The sequence below is a fragment of the Ostrea edulis genome, chromosome 3 (assembly GCF_947568905.1).
Source record: "Ostrea edulis chromosome 3, xbOstEdul1.1, whole genome shotgun sequence".
In the NCBI taxonomy this organism is placed as follows: Eukaryota; Metazoa; Mollusca; class Bivalvia; order Ostreida; family Ostreidae; genus Ostrea; species Ostrea edulis.
The window spans coordinates 71,344,750-71,372,145 of record NC_079166.1 but is presented as its reverse complement, the minus strand read 5'-3'; the positions used below and the strand labels follow the sequence as shown (position 1 = coordinate 71,372,145).

At 34.6% G+C, this 27,396-nt stretch overlaps 1 protein-coding gene across 3 annotated transcripts in view; it reads left to right on the top strand.

Annotated features, from left to right (window-relative positions):
- The window catches only part of LOC125675613 (alpha-taxilin-like), a 27,472-nt gene extending 161 nt beyond the window's left edge, over positions 1-27,311 (top strand). The window contains exons 1-13 of one of the 3 annotated variants that reach the window (XM_048913373.2): positions 3,962-5,019; positions 10,532-11,186; positions 11,324-11,629; positions 12,749-12,888; positions 13,344-13,454; positions 14,043-14,108; positions 15,650-15,778; positions 20,583-20,702; positions 23,364-23,405; positions 23,814-23,906; positions 24,264-24,359; positions 25,021-25,141; positions 26,848-27,311. In XM_048913373.2, coding sequence (XP_048769330.2) covers positions 4,948-5,019; positions 10,532-11,186; positions 11,324-11,629; positions 12,749-12,888; positions 13,344-13,454; positions 14,043-14,108; positions 15,650-15,778; positions 20,583-20,702; positions 23,364-23,405; positions 23,814-23,906; positions 24,264-24,359; positions 25,021-25,141; positions 26,848-27,131 — 2,235 coding nt within the window. In that variant the 5' untranslated portion in view covers positions 3,962-4,947 and the 3' untranslated portion in view covers positions 27,132-27,311. Of the gene's footprint in view, positions 1-3,961; positions 7,119-10,531; positions 11,187-11,323; positions 11,630-12,748; positions 12,889-13,343; positions 13,455-14,042; positions 14,109-15,649; positions 15,779-20,582; positions 20,703-23,363; positions 23,406-23,813; positions 23,907-24,263; positions 24,360-25,020; positions 25,142-26,847 lie in introns of those variants that run through there. The other 2 variants (XM_048913372.2, XM_056158781.1) reach the window with 2 other exon arrangements.
- Positions 27,312-27,396: the final 85 nt, after the last annotated feature.

Genomic DNA, 27,396 nt, shown 5'->3' with positions numbered 1-27,396 from the left:
TTTACTGATTGAACTTTGAAGCCAAAAACAAAATTATTTAGTCGGTTTCAAGTTGAAAGTGATCTGAAATTCCCAAACCTGCCGATCATGGTCATGGCAGTTCTAGTCAAGTTCACGGGAAGGGAAGAAGAATAGATCTTTATTTTGTAAAGATGTGTTGTATGCAATACATTTCTTACAATTCTGTAGACATGGGTAACAATTAAACATTTTAAAAACAGTTATAAAACGTTTTCTGTTTTGTAATCATGCCTTGGTAGTTGGTCATGCACGGACTTGTCACTCCAGGGAAATGATGGACGAAGTGTAGATGCTAAGGGTATATGTTTCCATGGATTTTGTGTGCTTTAATAACTCGGGCATTTAATCATGTAGATCAAAAACACTTTCGAAGGCTTGAATTTATCTTTGTTTCTCTTTCTACTTTCATTATTAAAATATGTATAGACCTTGTTCACATTTTTTCCCTGTTGTTGCAATTATGTATACAATATCCACATGTTTCAGTTTTATTTTGTATTATATCTGTGGCAGTCAGATGGGTTCGATCACTGGTGGCCAGATAGCTCAGTTGAGCACCTATCAGACTAGAGATTCAGGGGACCCAGGTTGAAATCCCAATCTGATCCATTGAATTTTCTCCTTTCCTGTTTCATTTGATGTTGTAAACCAGCCCCTGCAATGGACAGGTGAAAATGTCTGAGGATAAAGGTCCTGGGGTGATGTCTTCAAGGTGTGAAGAGATTCAAGGAGGGAGAAATGCAGTGGTCAGACAGGTGCAATCGCTGGTAGAACACCTGAGAAAATTCAGGGGCCCTGGGTTCGAATCCTGGTCTGGACTGTTGCATTTTCTCCCTTCCTGTTAGTTATACATTTAAAATCTTGTGAGATCCAGGTATGGTGAGAATCTGAGCACGTCCAAAGTCATGTTTAAAAACAGTCTAAATTACCATTGATGATTATTGAAACTATTAACCAACAGTAATAACTCATAAGAGAGGAAAGCATGCAAAAACCTCAGAATGAAAGAGTTCTGAAGTTGAAATTTTCATCTTCATCATCTGCAAAGATTGAAAGCAGTATTTAGAAATTAATAAATGAATCATGCTGGTTTTCATTTTCAGTCCATTTAAAGTATAATGATTGAAAGAATTCTGAATCGCAATGTTTTTGCTTCATATTTCATAATCTGCATTTACTTTAGCCAAGTATGTGCATTCTGGGGGTGGGTGGGGGGTAGCTGCAGAGCTATATAACTGGGTAAAATATTAGACCTCTCTGGTCTGTCCCAATATTTTCCCCAGAGAGCTGCAGATCTATCTTGGGGAATGTTGCCCAAGCTCTGTTCATCTTTTCAGATTCCTCTCTTAATTTATCAGAGTGCCATTAACAGAGAATTTACAATCTTGTTTTTATGAAATTTTAGTGCAAATCATTAAAAAAAATCAAAACCCTCGCGTTAAGGACTGAAACGCAGGATCTACAGATTGCCACATTTTAATGTCTTCATGTACTGAGCTAACCACTCGTCCAAACAGACTGGTAGATCAGGAATAAGTTCAAGTATATATTTCTTTTTCTATTTACGCTGGCACAATGAAATTTCTGTATGGAAAATTGACACTACCAACGATTTTTCTCTACCCACTGGTACCGGTACCCATTCAGTTGGGGAAAAATAGCGTCAAAATCGAAGAAATTGTGAATTTTTTACCAATGCATCAGCAATGTTTTCAGCTAGAAGAAAAGAAAAAAGAGAACAAAACAAGAAGTAGTCATCTCTTTACAAACTTTTTTACGCTAAATTGTTGTAAGACATAAGGATCGTCATAGGCTCGTTTTAGAATCGTCATAGTTCTACAAAACATGCACACTGCCATGATCTGTACTTTGATTTAATACCGGAAGTTGACATTTTAGTTAATTTGTACAACATTTCAGACTAAGTAAATTACGATGTCAGCGGTCTATTTTTCGGCAAGTAAATTGGGAATTTTTAGTCTCAAAATTGGGAAAATTGAATGGTTTTTGGCATTGGGAATGGTACCGTTTATTGGTACAAGCTATATAAGGAAAAAAATCGCTGACTACGTTCAATTCCAGAGATAAAGCTTCATATAGCAAAATTGTTGGCAGAATCAGAAATTTCTTGAGTAGGGGAGGGGGGGGGGGAGGCAGAATTTGGCTTGGTGTCTCGGGGCTGTCTTGGGGCCTCCTGTTAGTCTAGGGTGAAGCCCAGGTGGGGCCTCTTGAATATACTGATTTCTGCCAAAATAAGTGTTAGACATATTTATTTTAGTGTTTATGAACATATTTCTAATATGTTGACAAAGCTACCATTAGAGCAAGCACAGCTACATTAATATTAGATGATCCAGAAATTTTTTCCAAGCGGGTTCCGTCCCATGTAATTTTCCAGGGGTCCAATCGAAACTATTGACTAACAATAGGTACATGTATTTCAAAACAGAAAGTGCATAAAAATAGGGAAATATATTTACTCTCAGACCCTCCATATCCCCATCTATAGGCCTGACATATTAGCCTCTCTTAATGTAATTAAGATATATATATGTTTATTTGATTTAAAAGAAAAATGGGAAAATCTGTAGTGCAACATGGTGTAATGAAAATCACACAATAGGATAATGAAATTCATCAAAAATCTCTATTCAATAGCAAGACAGTGATTTTTGTAAATAAAATGCTACATGTCTAACCCCTTTGGAGATTATGGTCTATGTGTGTTTGTCTATTTGTCTGCAGCAACTGTAACCTTGGCCATAACTTGAATGGGTGGTGATAGCGCTTTCACATTTCACATGTGCATTCCTTATAACCTTGACTTTGGAGTTCAGTTTTCTACAACTATGTTTTGTTGTAAGGATACATCGAGATCCATTCACAATCCAACAGAATACTAAAGATAAAATTGAGATAATCTTCGTAAGTTCGTAGATGTACGACTTTGTGAGATCTCCACCATTTTTTTGAAGGGACTTCTTGGATTATGTGAAAGAATTTTTCTACATGAATGTACAGCTTCCAGCACAGACTTTTTCACTTGCTTTAGTCATTAGACTTGTAAAGCTCACAGTGTGATCCACTAGTGCTCTGAACTGACTTGCTGCACTTCCTATCAAATGGATCATATTTCTGAGGGGGAGAGGGGCATGCACCTGGTGTTGGATCCGCCACTGAAAAAAAAGTAGATGTCATCAACACATAATTCTCGTACTCAATATACCTATCTCCAAGATAATAGTAATAATAATATATATACAGTGCAAGACAAAAAGACAAGCATGGGTTTTTCAACTATTCACATAATGACATTTTTAGCTTGTAATATATTCAGGTCATGTGCAATTTAACATTATTGTAATATCCTTGCTACCAAAAAAAAAAATTCAATGTATTAATGAATGACATCTAAATAGCGGTCACAAAACATGTTCATGATACTAAGGACACATGTAATAAACAAAGCTGAACAGTTGTAATGTATTTGTAAGGGAAAATAAGTGGGTGTGTTCACTGACACAAGTTGCTTGAGGGTATTTTGTCATTGCAATGTTCTGCCCATGAGAAGTATTTCAAAGCAGTGATTATAACTACCTGTAAGTGGGGGTATGTATACTGAATTCACTAATGAAGAAAATATCAGAGGAGAAGGTACAGTAATTGGTGAAATGCATATGGAGCTTTTGAATTCTTGAGTTCCTATAGAGAGATTGGTCAGTATTCTTTTTAAAGATTATTCAAGTAAGTGTTAAAGTAAATAAATATGCATCATAGGTCATTTTGCCTTTGGCGAGCTCTAGATTTACTGCCAGTGATTTGTCTTGCTTAATTGTTACATGTAGCTTATTACTGCTTATGTATTGTTGTAATTGTACATCAGACCTTGAGGAATGGTGTGGGTTGAGGGGGGCAGTCACTACACGAATTGTATGTAACAAAATATTTTGTGTAGTAAATTGATAACATTGTCATGTGTTAAACACATGTTACAGTTTTGACATACTGTCCCCCACCACCTTTTGATTACCCACGCTGCACTTTGATTACCCACGCTGCACTTTGAAATTACTTCCTACATGTCTAATTTATAGAATGAAGTGCAGAGTCACCGGGGCTCACAGAGTCAATGCTACTGAAAATTGCTGAGATTGAATATTATGATTTTGGTTTTGACAGACATTAGAGTAGGTGGTCCCAGCTGTCCTCACTTGTTACTGATTCAGAATCTTTAATATCCCTATAAACACAACTCAGATTGAGTGGTGGATACAACAGACAGGTTTGGGGGGTGAATCTAGTGTATTGAACTCTCATGGAATATAGAAAACCTGAAATGTTTATGTGTAGCATGATAATTCAAATATTCAGTACATATTCTAATTTTTGTGCTGAATTTGTATGAAATTCTAAGATTCTTAATTATTGATATATCGTCACTGGAGATAATTATGATCATGAGTTGATTATTTTCCTTCTAAACAAGAGGGGCATGCATCATCCTTCATCACATATGTTTCGATGACTAAGATCATCCGCACCCAATAATGTCTTAACTCATGTCTGAACAGACACAAAAAAAAAATTATACAGCGTCGTTCCTGCAGGTTTCCATACTTTATAATTCAAGAGGAGTCGCATTAGTTGAATGCTTGCATTTGGTACAGGATTGAAGTCATTCAAGATTTAAGCTTAACCAAGATTAACTCAGTATTTTGTGGAGATGTGATGGAAATTTCAAGAAAGTGATCTGGGATGGAATATTTTTTGACTGAGGCAGTGCATTGAGTCTCTTGGATATATTTATAGCTAGTGCATCTTAATCGTCTGTCACATTGTGCAGCACCAAAAAAAAAAGGGGGAGAAAGATTCTGATAGGATAACTGAGTGATGAGCTCTCCCCGAAGATAAACTGTTGCTATAGAGATGAACTGGTTTCCATGCCGACATATACAGTTTTGTCCTCTGACAACCAGCGTATGGTCATCTTGTGATAGAGTAGGAGCATGTTTGAATTTTGATTTAGATTTTTACATTGATTTAATTATTGTAATTGATGTTTTACACAGAGCAACTTAAAAGCGAGTTAGGGACCTTTTATCAAGTTTGGCTGACTGTTCAAATCTACAATAGATTGGTGGGAATAATTCTATAAAGTTAAAGATAACATTTATAGCATAAATAGATGAATTGTCAGTTGAATATTTCCTCTATTGTAGTATTTACTTTGATTCAAAAGGACATGTACAATAATATGCATTGTTGTTTTTTTCATTGTTATTTCATGTCATATACATTATGATAATAATAATGCTTTATTTAGAGAAGGTAGCCCGATTAGTACATAGTTCTATTCTTCCACAGGGCCTTCTGAAATACTAACAATTAATGTTCAATGTGTTACTATGAGTTTAGGAAAACAAGATTCATCTAAATCTCTTTGAGAACTAATACCCATTTTGGAATAATTGGGAAATTAGCTGAGAATATCTCCCTCCTTAAAAATTTTTTTTTAAAAACCCACCCTAACGTTGTTTTATTTTAGTAGGCTTTTCTTTAATTTCAAGATGTGAAATGGGAAAGTACAGACAATCATATTATGGCTTTATTATTAAGTCCAACATTAATGTTCGTACTGGTAGTGTTGTGTGAGGAAATTCTGTATCCAGCCCGTTCCATTACACTGTGTTATGCCTTCCAGATGGTGTATACACTGTACTGCTCAAATGGAGACTGACTCAACATGGGGTCGACATCTCCATATGTATTCATTACAAATGTATCTCCCAGTCTGCTAATGCAAAAATTGCTATAGCACATGGCTTTCTCTAATGCTAATTGTAGGTGAATTAACTAGGTATATATGGTTATGAACCAGTGACATAAAGCAAAAAAAAATGGGGGGGGGGTATGTTTTATTTTTAGAATTTACACGTGTAGAAAGGTAGGGGTGGGGGTGTTCTCCTGTACTATCGTCATAGTTTGTATCACACAGGATGTATTTCAATCCACCAACCATTTGGTATCCATTAAGATATTTGCATGAGATATTTTTTAAGCTAAAGTTGATTAATATTGGTGGTTAATTGGTACACTTTTGATGATGTTACTATTTATTTTCATCTTGAGATGATATTGGAAAGCGTAGAAGTGAAGCATTTGGCTAACATGACATTTCAAACTGGGGCAATAAAGGGGGCACAGATTGATTTCTTTAATGTGCTTATGAAGTAGAAGTTGTATTACATGGGCAATGATGGTACCGATTGATTCAAGACTTCTACAAGTAGCCTTAGGACATCTTACGATTGTGTAAGGAGGTTAACAATCTTATTTGTAGTTATGGGGTGGAGGAAGAAATTTGGAGTAAAAATGGTATCAGAATCAATACCTGTATTTGCTAAAGGTCTAGACAAGCTTGTAATAGCTGATTTTACAATCACTAATTGTTATCATGTGCTGCACAGCTTCATTACTGTAAACAGGAGTATGGTGTAATGCTCACTCTGGTCACCTGGTGTCTATAGGGCTGCATACAGATGTGCAGATATTTGGGAGTTGGTGAGGCAAAACCACAAATGTCACGGTCCTACTAGGAAAACGAGTTGTTAATTCTTTCTTGGAGGAAGAGTACTGAGATGCATGTTCAGATAAATGTCTGTTGTAGCTGACTGTGTGGTGAGATCGGTATTCAGAGCGACATTCATAGAGCACTGCATCCTGCACAGACTGTTGAGACCAACTGTCAGCTACTATACGATGCACATTCTGAAGGAAGAAGTGGTGATGAAACCGATAACTTGGCTGCAGGACCTTTACACATAGAGAAAAACGACTTGTACTGTGTAACAGTGATATATGTGTGGAGACTTACTAGCATTGTGTAAGGAGGAGAGACTGTGTTGTCTGAAGTTTTGTGTCGGTGCCTTAAAACCTGCATTGCTCAACCACCACTCTGCTTTTCTTATGCCCCCCGCTGCAGTTGTGTTGATGATGACCATGGAGACTAAAAGTTTTTTCATCTGATGGCTTCGTCTGGCTTCAGATCTCTCTGTTGTTGCTTTTGTGGATCTAAAAGGAAATTCCAAAAACTACAGGTTTGGTTTTATGTTTGTGCGAGCTTTGCGGGAAGATCAGTGTCTTGTTTTTCTTATTGTTGGATGGTGACCAAGAAGTAGGAATTAGGTACTGCTAGTTTTGGTGGATGTGTGGTATATAATGTAGGAAACATTTATTTAAAAGTGAATGGATATTTTACTGTTGTAATTGCGCAAAAGTTGGCAAAGAAAACTCAATTTATTGTGAGTTTACCAAGAAATCTTATATTTAAAAAAACCCACAAATTTCATCAAAACTGACATAGCAATGCAGACATAAGATTTATTAATAGAGAAAAACTTTAAGAGTTAAAATTGGCACATTGAGTCTCATTTAAAGATGTTTTCATGATTTCATCAAACCAGAATTAAATTCAATTAAAGTATGGCATAACGCACCACCAGGCTACGATTTTTTTTTCCAAACAGCAAACTTGGTGCACCTTAATGCTTTGCTAAGTGTTTTCAGAAACATGGTGAATTTTGTTTTATTGATTTCGACATCTCTGTGGTATGTAACAAACACAATACTTGTACATACTAATTTTAGATTGATACTATGTTAAGTAATTGAACATGATGAATTTTACACCTATAATGCACAAGTTCAAGTGCAGGTACTAATTAATATTCAGTGACAGTGTTTTTAAGTGGACTATTAATGTATCACATTTTTATGAAGCAGAGGGACTATTAATGTTTATTGACACAGTTTTGTTAAGTGGAGGGACTATTGATATTTAGTATCACAGTTTTGTTAAGTGGAGGGACTATTGATATTTAGTATCACAGTTTTGTTAAGTGGAGGGACTATTGATATTTATTGACATTTTTCTTAAGTGGAGGGACTATTGATATTTAGTATCACAGTTTTGTTAAGTGGAGGGACTATTGATATTTAGTATCACAGTTTTGTTAAGTGGAGGGACTATTGATATTTATTGACAGTTTTGTTAAGTGGAGGGACTATTGATATTTAGTATCACAGTTTTGTTAAGTGGAGGGACTATTGATATTTAGTATCAGTTTTGTTAAGTGGAGGGACTATTGATATTTATTGACAGTTTTGTTAAGTGGAGGGACTATTGATATTTAGTATCACAGTTTTGTTAAGTGGAGGGACTATTGATATTTAGTATCACAGTTTTGTTAAGTGGAGGGACTATTGATATTTATTGACAGTTTTCTTAAGTGGAGGGACTATTGATATTTAGTATCACAGTTTTGTTAAGTGGAGGGACTATTGATATTTAGTATCACAGTTTTGTTAAGTGGAGGGACTATTGATATTTATTGACAGTTTTGTTAAGTGGAGGGACTATTGATATTTAGTATCACAGTTTTGTTAAGTGGAGGGACTATTGATATTTAGTATCACAGTTTTGTTAAGTGGAGGGACTATTGATATTTATTGACAGTTTTGTTAAGTGGAGGGACTATTGATATTTAGTATCACAGTTTTGTTAAGTGGAGGGACTATTGATATTTAGTATCACAGTTTTATTAAGTGGAGGGACTGTTAATATTTATTGACAGTTTTGTTAAGTGGAGGGACTATTGATATTTAGTATCACAGTTTTGTTAAGTGGAGGGACTATTGATATTTAGTATCAGTTTTGTTAAGTGGAGGGACTGTTAATATTTATTGACAGTTTTGTTAAGTGGAGGGACTGTTAATATTTATTGACAGTTTTGTTAAGTGGAGGGACTATTGATATTTAGTATCACAGTTTTGTCAAGTGGAGGGACTGTTAATATTTATTGACAGTTTTGTTAAGTGTAGGGACTGTTAATATTGACAGTTTTGTTAAGTGGAGGGACTATTGATATTTAGTATCACAGTTTTGTTAAGTGGAGGGACTGTTAATATTCAGTGGCACAGTTTTGTTAAGTGGAGGGACTATGAATATTTTATTTTCACATATCCTGATATAGAACAGAACCTTATCGAATTGTTTATCAATGAATTTAGTAGAATTGCGAACTATATGAAGGATTCAATGTTTCTGTGAAATTTATCAAACTTTTCCAAATCTGACACCACATGATATATATGTAGTATGAAATTCTACAATGTCATGATGCTTTAAAAATATTGAATTATTGTGTTAGTTTATACAAACTGATCTTCTGACACAGTTCAATTAATGTGTTAGTTTATACAAACTGATCTTCTGACACAGTTCAATTATTGTGTTAGTTTATACAAACTGATCTTCTGACACAGTTGAATTAATGTGTTAGTTTAAATACAAACTGATCTTCTGACACAGTTGAATTATTGTTTTAGTTTATACAAACTGATCTTCTGACACAGTTGAATTAATGTGTTAGTTTAAATACAAACAGATCTTCTGACACAGTTCAATTATTGTGTTAGTTTATACAAACTGATCTTCTGACACAGTTGAATTAATGTGTTAGTTTAAATACAAACAGATCTTCTGACACAGTTCAATTATTGTGTTAGTTTATACAAACTGATCTTCTGACACAGTTGAATTAATGTTTTAGTTTATACAAACTGATCTTCTGACACAGTTGAATTATTGTGTTAGTTTATACAAACTGATCTTCTGACACAGTTTGTACTAGTATTTAAATTTGGTTTTTAAACACACATAATGGTACATAATATTTCTGATAATCATCTGTGTTTGAATTCAGGTGCATTATAGTGTGTGTTGTGTATCTTTGTAGTACAGGAACTGAATCTAAGCTAGCACACTGTAGACACACTAGATAGAAGTTAACCGTGACTCCCCGACTGTCTCTGTGTAATATGTAGATACTCAGATAGCGTGATGTTGGTATTGTACAACACACATTCTCCTTTGGACGAGAAGGGAAAAAAATCATAAGTAACTTGTGGGAAAGAATTCTACAATAGTAAGGCACTGACTATGAAGTTAATCAGATGAGCTGTGAGCTAAAACATGGCTATCTTCACTTTCGAATGTAGGCATACAGTATTCTTCTGACTGTGATTAATGCCTATATATTTTCTGAATTTGATTTAGTTGTTCATAAATGTCTGTCACCCAATGAGAGAAAGATTAGGAAAGGCTTAATATCTATCTGTTTCAAACTGGTTGAACCGACATATGTATTTATAGATCTATCTCCTGAAATGATTGATATATTCAACAATTTAGAATTTTAGCTCTCATTTCACCTTGTGAAACATTGACACATGTGAAACATTGACACATGTGAAACATTGATACGTGTGAAACATTGACACATGTGAAACATTGGCACATGTGAAACATTGACACGTGTGAAACATTGACACATGTGAAACATTGACACAATGTGAAACATTGACACATGTGAAACATTGACACATGTGAAACATTGACACATGTGTACATTATATGAATGATTTCTTAAAATTTCCAATGATTTTGTAGACTTTTGAATCTGGTGAAGAAACTGAATCTCTGCCTTTGAAAACTGTTCAGACGGAACAGCCAAAGTGTGCACAGCCTACGACTCCCGTCTCAGTGAAGGAAGACAGTCCCGCCCCTGTGTCAGAAAGGGAGGTGAGTATCGTCTCACCCGTGGCAGAGAAAGAGGACACTGCTCCCATCGCCCCAGAGGAGGAGAGTCTATTGTTAGAGTTTGAAGGTGAGGGCATATCACAAACTCGGAGTAGCACCTGTACGCCCTCCCTACCTAGGGAAGCAAAATCGGAAGTAAAAAAGGACAATACACCAGATTTGATACGACAACTGAACACCGAGACTACATTTGTTGATAGAGAAGTGAAATCTGACAGTACACCAGTTATAAATAGGCAACCCAAGCCAATTCCAAGTCTGCTGATTCGTAGTAAAGGTCCAGATACACAATTAGAAGCTGCTATTACTCAAGAAAACGTTAAATCGTTAGCTAATTCAAGTGGTCCCAATAGTGGGGAGGAAACTAAAGTGCAAGAGCTATTCACAGATAAAGGGGAAGTAACTGGAGAGTCTGAGAGTGAAGAACAGAATAGCCCGTGTGTCGACAAAGTCAAGCTTCTAGAAGTTCTCAACCTTAAATTGACAAATATCATGGAAAGAGCAGGTAAGTAATGATGATGGCACCCACGTCAAATGCTTCTTGATGTTGCTAGTTAGTTTGTTTTAATGTGCTGTCGGGAACAAAGAAGTGCTGTCGGGGAAAAAAGAGAGAGGTGATTAGTTTATATTTTTCTGTTGCAGATAATTTAGTGGTGGAGCAAGTATCTGTCAATATGGCTGCAAAATCTGAACATGTTGCTCCCAACACAGAAGTGATTTCCTCTCTGGTGGAGCAGTTGGAGGCACCTGCTGAAAGGGATGCCTCTCCGGAATCAGATGGCTCCATGCACGGTAGTTCAGGATCGGAGGCATTGGAGGAAGCCCTGAAGGATGCTGGGGTTGTAAATGGACAAAAGCATGAGAACAAAGGGGGAGACAAACAGGAGAAGGGAGAAAAGAAGGAGGAAAAAATAGGGAAAAATAAAAAGAAAGAGGACAAAACCATTGGTAGGTGTATTTATATAAAGATCGGGAGAAGTAAAGAAAGAGAAGAGTAAACCAGTGTTAGATGCATAAGTCAACTGCTTGTGTAAGGGGAGATCAATATCAGTTATGGAATGGGTATGAGAGAAATAACAAGTTTATGGTCTTCCAAGATAGAAAAGCTACTTCCTGAGGCAGTGAAGCTCGAGGGGGGGGGGGGGGGGGGTCACTCTGATAAGTTCCAAGTCTCATTTCTGTTGATCTGTGGTAACGTTTGCTACTAACATTAAATCACAGATCTCATGATTCTTTGAAAGCTCCGCCTACCGACCATTTTGATTGGTTGAGAATATGAATTGGGAGAGCACTGATTTTGCAAGGAGTAGTCCTCAGATGGGGAAATAGTTATTTTCAGGGAACAAGACAGATCTATCATATTACTTTGATACAGAGACAAATCAATAAAGGTAGAATAATAGATACTGTAGTAACTCTCAGACCTAAAACTTTCAAATATTTCATCCTGATCTTCTACTGTGATTTTTTTTAGCTTGCGAGGACAAATGTCTGGAGAGCTATTGTCATGACGCAGGTGTCAGTGTCAAACTAAAGTTTAACCTGGGCTATGAATGTTGAACCAAGGGGGATAGGACTTTGATATTTCACATATACATATAGATGCCACATGACAAGGCATTTCATTTGGTACCAAGACTCATCACCTAGTGACCTTTACCTTGGACTTTGACCTACTTTTCAAAAACTTAAAACTCGGCTATATCTTTTTAACTAAGGGGAATAGGTTAAGTAGGGTAAGTTGCCCGACGATCTACATTATCTTCTAACAAGTCTTGTTTTTCTGTGCAAAAATTTGGAATGGTAAAGTGACGAAATGTGGAGAGGTAAAGAGACAAAATGTGGAAAGGTAAAGTGACAAAATGTGGAAAAGTAAAGTGACAAAATATGGAAAAGTAAAGTGACAAAAAGCAAAGTGACAAAATGTGGAAAAGAAAGTGACAAAATGTGGAAAAGTAAAGTGGCAAAATGTGGAAAAGTAAAGAGACAAAATGTGGAAAAGTAAAGTGACAAAACAGGTTTCAGACCTAGTAGGATGTACATTTGTTATATTTTATGTACTTGCAGATCACATATTGAGAGCATTGAGCAGTTTAGAAACCACAGAAGAAAAACTTGCAGCTCTGTGTAAAAAATATGCCGATTTACACGAAGATCACCGTGTTCTACAGAGCACGCATAAACAACACCAGAGGAAGTTAGCCATGGTAAACAAAGCTCCAGTTTCAGGGGATTTTTGTTTGGTTTTTTTTTTTTTGGTTATTATTTTGTTTGGTTTTTTGCTTTTTTTAACCATATTGTGAATGAATAAATGTCAGTTTTCAAGGTTAAGATCAAGCATTAAAAGATTAGATTAAAAGACGAAACCAATTGTAATCTCATCGAAACACAAGTATTTCTCAAGAGTTCAGGTACATGTAGATATAGAATGTCCGTAAAATCTCAAATCTTTGGTGTATACATGTAATTAAAATCTTATGCATGCAGATAGACAACAAAAATTGATGAAATTTCTCATGGCTATAAAAAAAAACTCGGTGAATTAGTTGATACCCTCTTTTACAGAAGTTATCCGTATCATATCTGGTGTAAAAACATTTTGATAATGTTCCATGCTGTGTTAAGTAGGAGATTGATATGGAGATGCGTGATTTATTTTTAGGTAACAAGAGAGAAGGACCAGCTCCAGACAGAACACACTAAGGCAGTGATGGCTAAAAGTAAGCTGGAGGGACTCTGTCGAGAATTACAGAAACATAACCAGGTCATCAGGGTAGGTAACTCCCAAACAGAGATTTAAATGATATATATACAGTGTATATATGTGTGTGTGTATACATATATATATACATGTATATACTGATCGTTGATGTTATTATTTTGGATTTTATTCTTTTAAAACATTTAGCAAATATATACATACACACACACACACACAAACACATGTATAATGAATTTTTGACTATGACAAAGTAAGGGAAAACATCAATCTCAAACCTACAAAAGTTTATTTACATTTTAATGTTAATATTTGATGAAATTGTACAATAAAGTTTTAATTGATATGCAAAAATTCATTTATCGATAAATACTGTCCTGAGTTCACTGTTCAACATGAACTTGTGCCTTCAAGGTATTTAAATACTATTGCATAAATTTTCTTATGATGTATAAATTGTTTCTGGTATTTAGCAAATTCATGAGTTAGGTTATAGATTTGCTAATAATCATATTTACAGGATATAATCTCCATAGCTATGTTTATTATTAAATGTATTTGGGTGTCTTTTGTCTAATTGACAACTCTATGTAAATATATCATCAAGTGTAAATTTAAATATATTTTTAAATTGATTGACAGCAAGAGAGTTTACAAAGAGCCAGAGAAGAGGATGAAAAAAGGAAGGAGATATCCAGCAAATTCCAGGTTTGTTTTACATGTGTTAACAGATGACAGGTGTGAAAGGAAACCCAGGGAATATTACTGTGCACACAAATAGGATAGGTTTATCATTTTCCTAAAAAAAAAAAAATTCACCATCAATTTATATTTACATTTCAAATGATCTTTACAAATGTTAATGATGGCCATTTCCTCATGAATGCATCGCAGCTGTGAACAGTGCATGTAAGGGTCAATATAAATATAGTATATCTATTTTAATTGCTGGGAATTCGGATAGAAATGAAAGTAGGTATAAAAAATAAATTATATATGAAAATTCATGAGGGTATGAACAGCAACAATTCACGCTGGCATACTTTTTATGAAGCACTACGCGAGTTATGAAGTATACCGACATGAAATATCACAGTTCATACCCTCAATTCAGTTCATTTCTTGAGTAAACTGAAAACAATTAACTATGTTTTAGTGCTAAGTTCTTGACAAGTTCTTTCTTTGTGCCATGCAGAAAAAAGAAAATTTACAGTAGATCTACTTGAAAATACATTGAATGTCAATTTAGGAAAAATGTCTAATTATCTTGTGCTGCTCAAATCTGAAGATCACATCTGTATAAAGTGCATATCTTCATGCACCTTATTTGGGATTTTAATTGTGACTAGGAAGTTTCAATTTATCCTGTCATATGTTTAGAATACCTGTAAAGTTAAGCTTTGGGATTTTTTTTTTTATATAATACGTCTCTTCAAGAATTCTTTTACTCATATTTAGACATCACTGACTGTAGATGAAGTACTGCAAATTTAGACATATGCTTAGCACTTAAGATCGTAGCAGTGAGGACACCTTTAATGTACCAACACCTGCCATGACACAGGGCCTCTGTTTTTAAAGTCATATCCGAAAGACCTGTGAATCTCACTTCTAAATGCTGAGCGTTTTGTGAATTTAAAGTCATATCCGAAAGACCTGTGAATCTCACTTCTAAATGCTGATCGTTTTGTGAATTTAAAGTCATATCCGAAAGACCTGTGAATCTCACTTCTAAATGCTGAGCATTTTGTGAAGGAGCAATCAGTACTTGCGTTTAAGTCTTAGGTTTGACACGGCTGTGGCACGAGCAAGGCTCAAACTCGTGACCTCCCAGTTACGACGCGAATGCCTTACCACTGAGCTACCACAACCAGCAGATGGTCATATCAATTTAAACACCATCGTACAATGTACTAAACTCTAATGAGAAGACATAACACAATCTAGAGAGTGATTATTTCAATTCACAATCAACATGAGCTTCCTTTCTTTTAACAGCAAAGTAGTCATCTTTGGAGGAAAATTATATGGCTTAATTAATTTCTTTTTGAAATGTTTAGTATGATACTGTCAAATAAAGGTAGAAAAATAAAACATTTAGTAATTTTCAGTACTTTTTTAGTTATTTTCACTTTATTTAGTAACTTTCAGTATATTTAGTAATTTTCAGTATGTTTACTAATTTTCAGTATATTCAGTAATTTTCAGACAGAGTTAAGTGCCTTGATTTGACCTGATTTGACTTGTAGACCACCATCACTGAGATTCAGCAACAGATGACCGATCACCATGACAGAAACCTCAAGCTGCGGGAAGAAAACCAGGAACTGGCGGGCAAACTGAAAAAGTTCATCGAGCAGTATGAAGTCAGGGAGAAGGTGAGATTTTTAAATATTTAGCACATTGACATTATCTAAAAGGTAAGAATTTTACTGAGGAGCTTACAACCCCCCCCCCCCCCCCCCCCCCCCCCCCCCCCCCCCACACACACACACACACACACACACCAAAATAAAAGAAAAACCAAAAAACCAAATGTATCCATGCACGCATCCTCCTACAAATAAGATGTATGAATAGAACAAGTTCTTGTTGGTATTATTGAATGTATTTTCAGAGGAGAGATAGTTTGATTCTATGTATTTTTAGGTCATCTTAGTCGCTTAGGCAGGGTTTGACACTAAGGCACGTCCGACCGACTGAGTCTACTAAATGGTCGGGTAAAATGTTAATTTACTAGTCCAACTGGTCTCGTGTTGAAAAAATAAACAAACTTTGCTTTAAACCATAAGATGTTTTATTCTTAACTAAAAATGAATAACTGTAGAGCTTGCGAGCAATTTTGAACCATATGATGACACAATCTCTATTTTTAGTTCTAATAAATAAGTCGCTGTTGGAAGTGATGTTTTACGACATTTACTCAATGTTAATGTGTATAAAGTTATGTTTTAGATGAATTTATTTTCATTTTTTTTTTTAAAAAAACCCAGTTTATTTGAATCAAATATAAGAAAGTGTTTATCAAATTAATAAATTACGTCATAAACAGCCATTTTTCAGTGTTGACATATGTGCAGGAATGTCTCTATATTCAAATACGACTTCTCGTCCTCAAGGAAAGATGTCCCAAGAGAAAAAAAGTCAAAGGTAGGGAAGAAACAAAGCAGGACTTATGAAATAGAGATTTTAAAAAAAAACGGTTGAGTTCATTTTATTCTAAATGGACTAGAGAATTTCTGTGCCTGGTGGAATTTAAAGAAACAGAAAATGTGTTTGAAAATGAAAGCATTAAATTGAATGACGAGACTGAAGCTCTTTTTTGAGACAATTAAGTACGTTTTAGTTCATGCAAACTTAATGTTTGTCATTTGAATGAAGTACATTTAAATATGGAGAAACTATCAGTTTCTAGAAAGTTAGTCGGGGCTAGTGGATATAAGGTCAGGTCTAGCAAAAATAAATTGAAGTAGCCCGACTGGTCTAGTGCTCAAAAAAGTAAATGTCAAACCCTGCTTAGGTGATCAATTGCTATTGGTCTGCATCCATCGTCATGCATCATGCATTGGCAATTTAACTTTGCTAACATCTTCATGATAACTATCATTCCAACTCTTTTCAAATTTGTATGGAGCATCTTTGGGCCTTGTCAAGAGGCAAGAGGGACATAGATTGTAAATTTCAGGATTCCTGCATCCCTTGGGGTCTCAGGGGTGGAGAAAAACTGCCAAAAATTGACCAGTTTTCAAAAATCTTCTCTAGAACTGCACATCTGTAAGGAAAAGTAAATACATAGTCATTTCGAGCAGGAAGGCCTCTACTAAAATTGTAAATTTCATGATCCCCGGGATAGAGGTTCCGACTTCAGGGCAGGTCCAAACTTGGTATATAGTGTTTATGTGTAAAACATTTAGAATATTCCTTGATGCTATTGATACTAAATTAAAACTAAATAGGTACAGTCTTTAAAAGAAGCCTATCACCAAAATTGTAAATTTCATGATCCAAGGGGTAGGGTCTTTGGTTCCAGGGTGGGACCAAAATTATCATAGTGATTGTGAAAGACTTTGTCTTTAATTTTGCTGATACTGTTGAAAAACTGAATACATATTTAGGATCAAAATTGTGAATTTCGCAACCCCAGGGTTCTGACTCTTGGCCAGTGTTAATTTGATTATGTAAAATCTTCCATCAGTGTGAGTACTTTTGGGGGCATTTGTGTTTTTAAGAACACATCTTGTTTTATACTGCTGCAGAATATTATGATTTAGCTTAGGTACTGTATGTTGAATAGGAAAATTATTATAGATTGCATAGCCTTTGGGACTAGTGATATTCTTATAACTCAGGTGACCAATAAGGCCTGTGGGTCTCTTGTTCAGTATATATATGTAATTACCCACATCTCAATGAAATATCAAAATTAATTTATTGAAAGCCATAACTATTAGTAACACTTCAGAGTACACAAACCTGAATAGTGTATTACCTTGTTTTGGGATCCCGTGGTTTAATACACATAGCTGAAATGCTTTAATTGATATACATGTTTCCTAGTGGTAAGGTTAATAATTCTGGCAGAAAATAAGAAGTCTTGCCAGCAATTCTGAAGGAAATGCTGCACTCTTAAAAGAGACTTGAAAGCTTCACTCCCAGTGCCAATGTTAATGTAGAATACCAAATATTATTGTGATGGTCTTCCTGAATGCCACTTATACCATAATACAAGACGCACTGTAACATCTCTAGAAGACATATGACCCCTGCTTTCTCTTTAGTGTCCAGGTTTCCGGTTACTTTAGTATATTTTTTTTTTTACTATTATCTAAAGTGTAGCAAAATACTGAAATATGAAATAACCCCCCCCCCCCCCCCCCCCCCCCCCCCCCAATGACAAAGTTCACTCACCTGATGGTTCTGAATTTAAAATTTCAGCAGCATCTGTATTGCATTTAAATCATTTAGGCACATATCATTACAAATGATGAGATGGATACCAATGACTTCATTATAGTTTCTGTAATATATGTTAATTAATGAAATGATCTTGTCAGTGTAACAATGAATTTGTGAAAAGGGCTTCCCCAATTTTCTGTGCTGATTTATTTTAAAAAGCACACCATCTCTTCCCTGTGTAGGAACCGCGGGGTGCTGATTAGAAATCCGACAGCATTGTGTTTCTTGTGTGATACTTATCACAATTTAAAAACAAATAATTGAAAGCAGCTGTTATCTGTTATCTCATGAAGGAGGCAAGAGAAGTAGGGATAAATAACCACCTCCAAACAGAAAGGATGCATTTCAAAGCAAATAGAAAAATAAAAGCTGAAAGAAAAATGCAGTTCTTTATAAACTAGGAGAGGCTGTTTGGAGTTTTTCCCAGATCAGTGTCATTATGTTGGAACTGTATCATTTGGAATATTCAGTCACTCAGTCATTGTTGTGAATTTCAATGTAAGTTATTACTACATGTGTACTGTTTTTGCAGTGGTTTTTTGTTTGTTTTCTAAATTAGAATTGTTTGAAATGAGATGTTCATTCTAGACATTAAAATGGATGAACAATGTTTTGAATGGTTTGGAGTTGGGGGATAGTAATTGTAAGAATTTCAGGATATATTTACTGTTGTGGGGATTGAAGTACTTGTTTTGATATGATGAGTCAGGAACTCTGTATATGTTAAACACTTATGTTGATAACATTTATGTTGACTTCATATTTAAGACGTAGATGGATGATAGTTTACAGGTTTAGATGAGAAAGTTAACGACATTTCAGGATAATGGTTTTTGGATTGTTTGTCAGATTCAAGGACTAAAATATTTTTTAGATGTTTTGTTTGATTTCTTGTTATATTTATTTACTTAGATCTGATTAAATTCTGAGACTTCATTATTTTGTTCCTAAAACTGTCAGTTATCTGATTATTACTTATATCTGGTTCTGTTTTCCTGGGACTTTGTCAGTTATCTAATTAGTGCTTATATCTGCTTCTGTTCCTAAGACCTTGTCAGTTATCTAGTTATTATTTATATATGGTTTTGTCCCTAAGACTTAATCAGTTATCTGATTATTACTTATATCTGGTTCTGTTCCTGAGACTGTCAGTTATCTAGTTAATTACTTATATCTGGTTTTGTCCCTAAGACTCTGTTAATGATTGAGTAGTCACTTAGGTCGGGCTCTGTATATTTTTATGCCCCCCCCCCCCCCCCATATTGTTTTTGTCCTTTCTGTCATTCCATCATTCTGTCTTTCCGTCATTCTGTCTGAAACTTTAACCTTGCTAATAACTTTTGAACAGTAAGTGGTAGAGCTTTGATATTTCACATGAGTATTCCTTGTGACAAGACCTTTCCGTGGGTACCAATATTTATGATCCCTTGACCTTGGAGTTTGACCTACTTTTTGAAAACTTTAACCTTGCTAATAACTTTTGAACAGTAAGTGATAGAGCTTTGATATTTCACATGAGTGACAAGACCTTTCCGTGGGTACCAACTTTTTTGACCCTGTGACCTTGACCTTGGAGTTTGATCTACTTTTTGAAAATTTTAACCTTGCTTATAACTTTTGAACTGTAAGTGGTGGAGCTTTGATATTTCACATGAGTGTTCCTTGTGGTAAGACCTTTCCATTGGTACTAAACATTTTGACCTTGACATTTGACCTACTTTTAATTTTTTTTTTACATTGGTCATAACTTCTAAATGGTTAATGTTAGAGCTTTCATATTGTACATGAACATTTCTTGTGACAAGATCTTTCTACTGGTACCAAGATATTTGTCCTTGTGACCTTGGCCATCTTCGGAATTGGCCATTATCGGGGGCATTTGTGTTTCACAAACACATCTTGTTCAGAATGTCATAATGGCCTACTTGCTTTTGAACCATACATTAAAAAATATATATCACGAACAAATTTTCGTCCAATTAAATTTCACTCACATAGTCGCTCAGCTCAGTGAGTTGACATGTGACCAGTCTTCTGTAGGAGATATAGATTTTTTTGTCCCCAATTAATTTCTACTAAATGTCCATTTTGTTTACTAGATAATGTAGATTTAAAGTTTAAGATCTCAAAATATTTTTGTACATGTCCTCCACTTTCCATTCATAAAAGTTTTCTCTGGCACAAGAATTTGTGATGTCACAACTGACAATCGCTTCTTCATTCCAGCAAGTGGAGAAGGTGATGCAGCACAGAGAACTGGAGCAAAAGTTAGCCGACGCCAAGTTAGAGCAAGCCAATGCTTACCTTGCCGAGGAGCAGGAAAGGAGCAGAAAGGAGCATGCTGTGGTAAGAAAAAGCATTTTCAGCATGTTTGTTGATTTGTTTTTTTTATTTTCTCTCTCTCTCTCTCTCTCTCTCTCTCTCTCTCTCTCTCTCTCTCTCTCTCTCTCTCTCTCTTTTGTTGTTAAATTTAATCAATGGGATGCCATAGGGATTGAAAATTGTCTAACATCAGATTACATAGATATTACGTAATTAAAAGGCAGCCCGTGAATTATACAGGTGATTTAGTTTGCTTCACAAATAGTTAATCAATGTCTGTTTAAAGCTCACCTGATATGATTTTATTCAGATTTTATTTAGCAGACTGTCAGGGTTTTTTTGGTACATTTTTTTCCAGTTTAGTGGAATCAGATAAGGTTTTATCAATGTCACACATGAATCATATCCAATATATCATAGATATATCATATAATATATATATTGTATAGGGTTAATCTGACCCACTTAAATGACTTTTCAAGTTTTAAAGCAAAGTTTACGTCATTTTGATTAGGGAATGAAGATAATTTTGACCTATGTTACATGTTTAATGTAATGCAACTTGGTTCAGTTTACATAAATTGCACCAAGTTACATGTACATTATACCTTATAATGTATGTCAAAATTAGCTTCATTCCTTATGATTTAATGTAAAACGGAAAAAAACTACACTGAACAAATCTTCATTTATACAAAAAGTAAACAAACACTGAGAAATAGAAATCACTTGCACTACGCAAGGATTCACTTAGTGACAGACTGACGAGGTATTGAACGAGAAAACCGCCATCTTGGTTTTGCATAACTGGAGCATGTACTTTATTGATCAAATTTGTAAACGCAAGGTGGTGTTTGCAACAAATCTTAATAACAGAAGATATGTGTAGGCAACATATGTAGGCCTAATGTTTACTGCACAGCACAAAATTAACTTTTGTATTGCTACAACAGTAAATACCAGGAAGTTTTTAAAAATCTAATCCTGACATCACATAAAATTCGTCATGCATCAGAAAATGCTTTTATGATTTGCGGTCTTTTGACATTATAAAAGTTTTAGACTGAATTATAACTTACCATTGCATATGCAGCATTGTAGCCTATTAAATCTGACACAGTAAGATGTAAACCATTCACAGAATGCGATCCACATGTCAATCAATTTGGCGTGACGTCACCCGGAACATTTTGTAATACATGATGCATTAAAAACTTATAGGTGGACAAAAAATGTACCACGTATTGTTGGTTTGAATGAATAAAGAAACTTGAACTTGATCAAGCAATCCCCCCCCCCCCCCCCCCCCCCCAAGTGAAAATATATTTCATAATGAGACAGCAAAGTTGCAAGTACTTGATATAGGTCTACCACTATTTCACATATGGTATTATTGTGTCATAGTTAGTATCAAATTTTTACCGTTAATGTTTTGTGTACTTGCAAGTCAATCAAAAAATTTGAGAAAAAAGTCAAACAAAGATATTTTATTGTGCACATTTTGTTCCGTTGATTTTCTATTTTATAAAATTGAGAAAAAAGTCGAACAAAGATATTTTATTGTGCACATTTTGTTCCATTGATTTTCTATTTTATAAAATTGAGAAAAAGGTCAAACAAAGATATTTTATTGTGCACATTTTGTTCCGTTGATTTTCTATTTTATGAAATTGAGAAAAAGGTCAAACAAAGATATTTTATTGTGCACATTTTGTTCCATTGATTTTCTATTTTATAAAATTGAGAAAAAGGTCAAACAAAGATATTTTATTGTGCACATTTTGTTCCGTTGATTTTCTATTTTACAGAATTAAGTCCTACAACTTAACGGTGCTACGATGTAAAATTTCAGGGGGAAAAAGTAATGCTGTTTGAGTTGACAAAAAAAAATTAAGGGGGTGTGTCCCCATACCAAGTTACATTATACAATATAAACTAGATTTTTTCCGTGTGCTCAGTCAATGAAATAGTGTGTTATAAGTCCAGTAATGTTTGTTATTTATTGATAGAATTACTGGTGATTCTGAAATATGACATCTTGTACACATGTCATACAGTTTTTCACAGATTGTTTTACTTTTGATGAAAAAGTGTTCATTTTTATACAAATACCAATATGAAGCATATGAGAGAAAAAGGTTCATCTCGTTACTATATATGGTCAGTCATTAGTAGAAAAGAAATTTGTGTGAGGTTTTCATTTGTTTTTGAAATAAAGAAGAAGTAAAATTTACATCTTTTAATGAAAAAATAACTACTACAGACAATAAAATGGCTTACCAGTTTATAATTTGTGACATCATTCAGATGACATGAAATTGAGCATAACGGGTTGTAATGAATTTTATCATTATTTTGTCACATAAGAATTGAAGATTGGAAAAAAAAATTGTTTCAAATCTCAAGAATTTTAAATGAATTTTTACAATTTTTGTGGGCCATATTTTTATAGTCCACAGAATTAACTTTGATGATTTTGCAAATTATTTCATGTTTTAACAGTTATGATGAGTTATGCCCTTATATTACAAACACAGACACTAATTCCTTAAACATGTCATTGTTTGCTTTATAATTACTGGGTACCGACATATTTATTTTAGATGTATGAATATTTAAGATCTGTTGTTAAAGCGAACCATCCTTTCCTCTTTTAATAGACAAACATTTTGTCTTTTTTGACAGGCTGCTGAAAGTGCCAAGCGTGCTGCTTTGTTAGAAACACAGGTAAGTGGCTTATGTCAGCAGAATTTAGTGACGTCTAAATATATTGATTAAAAGTACGAATTGGTGCAGGTCTCGCTCTAGCTGCAATAATGTAGCCCTATCCAATTTTTTTTTATTCTGACGTTTTCGGGATCTCCCTAAAAAAAAAAAAAAAAAAATCAGAGAGGGCTACATTATTGCAGCTAGTCTCGCTCATGTGCTACCAGTAAATTGTTGATTGCTTTCTGTCTGTATATAGTTTTATATATCTATAGATAATACACTGTATATCCAAGTTTATGATGCATTTATTGTATAATTGTACTTCACTTTGTGCAGTCGAGTTTGGAAAAATCAATACAGTTCTCCGTTGTGTCCTATTAAAGTAATGCTGAAAATGTGTATTAATGATGTATGTAACTTTTACAGTTAGCCATGTATAAAGAAAGGTACGAGGAGTTCCAGTCCACCATCAACAGGAGTAATGATATGTTCCAGAAGTTTAAAACAGAGATGGAAAAGGTATTATCAGCTTTGTAAACTATCTAAATTACAAGGAGAAAAAATCCTAATGCACATTTTTATTTTTTCATTTTAAGTATGAATTTTGATGGACAATGAAATGTAACACATGGACAATAAAACACAGTTATAACCAACCTCTAGGGCCAGCAAAAATCAAACTTCATTATATCCAATACAGTTTTTGTTATTTTCCTCTCATAGGGAAATAAATATCACTTCGCAATAAGCGTGAATTCATTATAACCATGTTCATTATAAGAGTGGTTTTACTGTATTGTGTGGTGATAAGAAATTATCTACAATACCATAACAAAATGTGATCTCTCTTTTACCATTTTGTCACTGTGTCTCCAGATGACAAAAAGAATTAAAAAATTGGAGAAAGATGGTGCTGCCTGGAAGAATAAATGGGAAAATGCCAACAAAGCTTTACTGGAAATGGCTGAGGAGGTGAGTACCTCCACACACCGACGAGATGGCTTTTAGTGATTACACTCGGGCAGGGCAAATTTCGTGGTGATTACACCTGGGCTGGGCAGATCTCATTCATCTTGCTTTTCCAATTTTTCAGTGACCGTAACTCTTACATTAGAGTGCTTGGTTTAATGTAAATTAGTTACACGGAAAAGAAAGCATTTTATGATGTGAAGTGCATAATATGCACTGAATACGTAGACAAGCTTCATAACTGAATATTTTATACCAAGACAATATTAAGGTAGCTCACTACATCAAGACGTATCCATTTTATGACTCTATCACAAGATGGTGATTCAAATGTTTTGTTATATTACTTCTCTTTATATCTATCGAATTGTTTGTATATCTGCTACGTAGCTAAGTGGATAAGGTATCGGGCTACTGAACAGCAGATCGCGAGTTCAAATCCGCCAGTGTCTTTTGTGAAGTGAAGATTTGAAAATCATGGGTTTTTTCTCCAAAATTGCATTTTTTGTCCATTTTGACATATATACTTATTGCATATCTTCATGTCTTTCATGATTAAAACATTTCGTGCTGATTTGATAAACTTTTTCTAGGTGTAGTGAACCACCTTAATTAAGCAAGTTGATATAGTTTGATTTTGTTTTTTGGTTGTTTTTTTTTATAGAAAACACTGTATGACAGGGAGAAACCACTGCTCCTTAGTAAGATCCAGAAACTCGAGTCATTGTGCAGAGCTATGCAAGCTGAGAGACTTGGGAGAAAGGCGGCTGAAGCCAGTAACATAGGTAAAATAGAATTGTAATTCAGCTGAAGCCATTAACATCCGTAAAATAGAATTGTAATTCAGCTGAAGCCATTAACATCCGTAAATAGAATTGTAATTCAGCTGAAGCCATTAACATCGGTAAATAGAATTGTAATTCAGCTGAAGCCATTAACATCCGTAAAATAGAATTGTAATTCAGCTGAAGCCATTAACATCCGTAAAATAGAATTGTAATTCAGCTGAAGCCATTAACATCGGTAAATAGCATCGTGATTCATCGAGTAACGGCATGGAGATATTCCCCCACAAAACAATGAAAATGTTAATAATTCGCCAAACCTACAGAAGCAGGTTAATGGCAAAGATTGAGGAAGGATAAGAGTCCTATTTAGTCCCCTTCTAAAAATCATATTTATAAAGGGAATGAGGTTGACCTCAGATTTAAAGAGAAACAAAATGTCTACCATGTACATCAAAGATATTGGTTACGGAGCAATACGAAAAAGTTAATGATATTCTATTGAAGTTACACATCACACACACACACTTCAAAACAAAACATTTAATTTTCATTAGATTTTATATGCCATGTTTTGTTGTTTCGTAGTTTTAACGCATCATGAGGTATGCCATTGTGAAGCGTCACAGTTCAAACTCTCATGTATTTTCAAAAATGAAATTTGTTCCTTAAGTAACCAATCACCCCATAGGGCAACAGACAATTAAAGGCACCTGTTTATGTTTTAATAATTTGGTAATAGTTAGAATACACAAAAAGAGTGAATTAAGAATTTTCATTATTTCCAGAATTCACTTTTAATCCCTGGAAATGAAGAGAAGTTTTTGTTTTCTTTGCTCTCATTATGACCTAAAACTAAAACTTCTCATGATGCAACATTGAGCAAAGACTGCTTTCTGATCTGCCATATTTTTATATCCGTGTCAAAGTAGAACATCCGGATATTTAATGTCAAGTGAAGTACACAGCATCAAAAGTGACACAATATCTCAATTTTACTTCCGTTAAGATGCTGGTGTCTGTAAACATTTTTCTTTTTCAGAAAATATTGTGCAGTTTTAAACTGTGTTTCTATCACAGATGTGCTTTATGGTGTAAATATAAAGTTTGTCCAAGCCTGCATTCTTAAGTTCTCTAGAGAATAAAATACTGCTCCAAAATTACAGTAATGTCAAAATTCCAAAACTGACTGCAAAATGCCATGTTCATGATGTCAAAATTCTAATTCATCTTGCACGAAATAGACTTTATTTCAAAACATAGGTATGAATGTTAATTTCTGTGGGCAAATCGAGCACACTTATCATTCATGTGTATAGTTTGTTAGCCATTTTTGTCACTTGGTTTAAAATTAAACATTTGTATGACAGGTGAAGTGCAGTTTATAATTTTACATATACATGTAATGACATATAGGTGGCTTTTGAAGCAATGCAAAATTTTATGTATTTTCCATTTTGTTATTTTAATGTACATGGAAGTGGACTATTCTAAAGAATGTTTTCTCAAGAACATTACCTTATAACCAATTATTTCGTAAACAACAGGTCATTTAACGGCACATTTGTCTGGCAGTTGCCAAAATTGTGTAATGGGAAAGGATTGGGAGGCAAATATGACCCTTATCTTTTTTTTTTTGGTTTAACTTATGGTTGTGCTCAGTTTTATCACTGCATAGATTAATTGAAATTTCTCTATGATTTCAGATATATCAAAAATAGACGAAGAGTTACCGAAAGTTTTGTCCACCTCCTCAGCTCTCCCCAAATCCTCACCACTCAACACTAAACCAGAGGCTGGCAATGACCCTCCCACTGCATCAGAACCTGAGGGAAAATCCCACCCCCCAGAGCCCAGCGGGCAGGGACAGACAAATGATGGTGCCAATGCTGATCCCACAGATGAAAGCCAGTCTTCAGACAAATCCGAGGAAACTCCAGCCGAGTCAAACTTAGAGAGTCAACCTAATGCCTTAACAACTGAAACATAGCAAAAATGAGGACTTCTCTTGAGTTTCGATGCATTTTCATTTTCGCAAACCATGTTGTAAAATATGTTTCCACCAAGGACAGCTTTGAATTTATTTGGTTGTTTTTAGTATGCAAGATGAGCAAAGATGTTTTAGAGCAATATTTAAAACTGAATTATTAAAAGTTTATTGGAGAATAAAGAAGAGTTGTTTTATTATTTAATTTTCTTGTGCTTTTAGGCCAAGTAAAATTAATTAAAAGATTATCATTCCCGCCCGCCCCTCG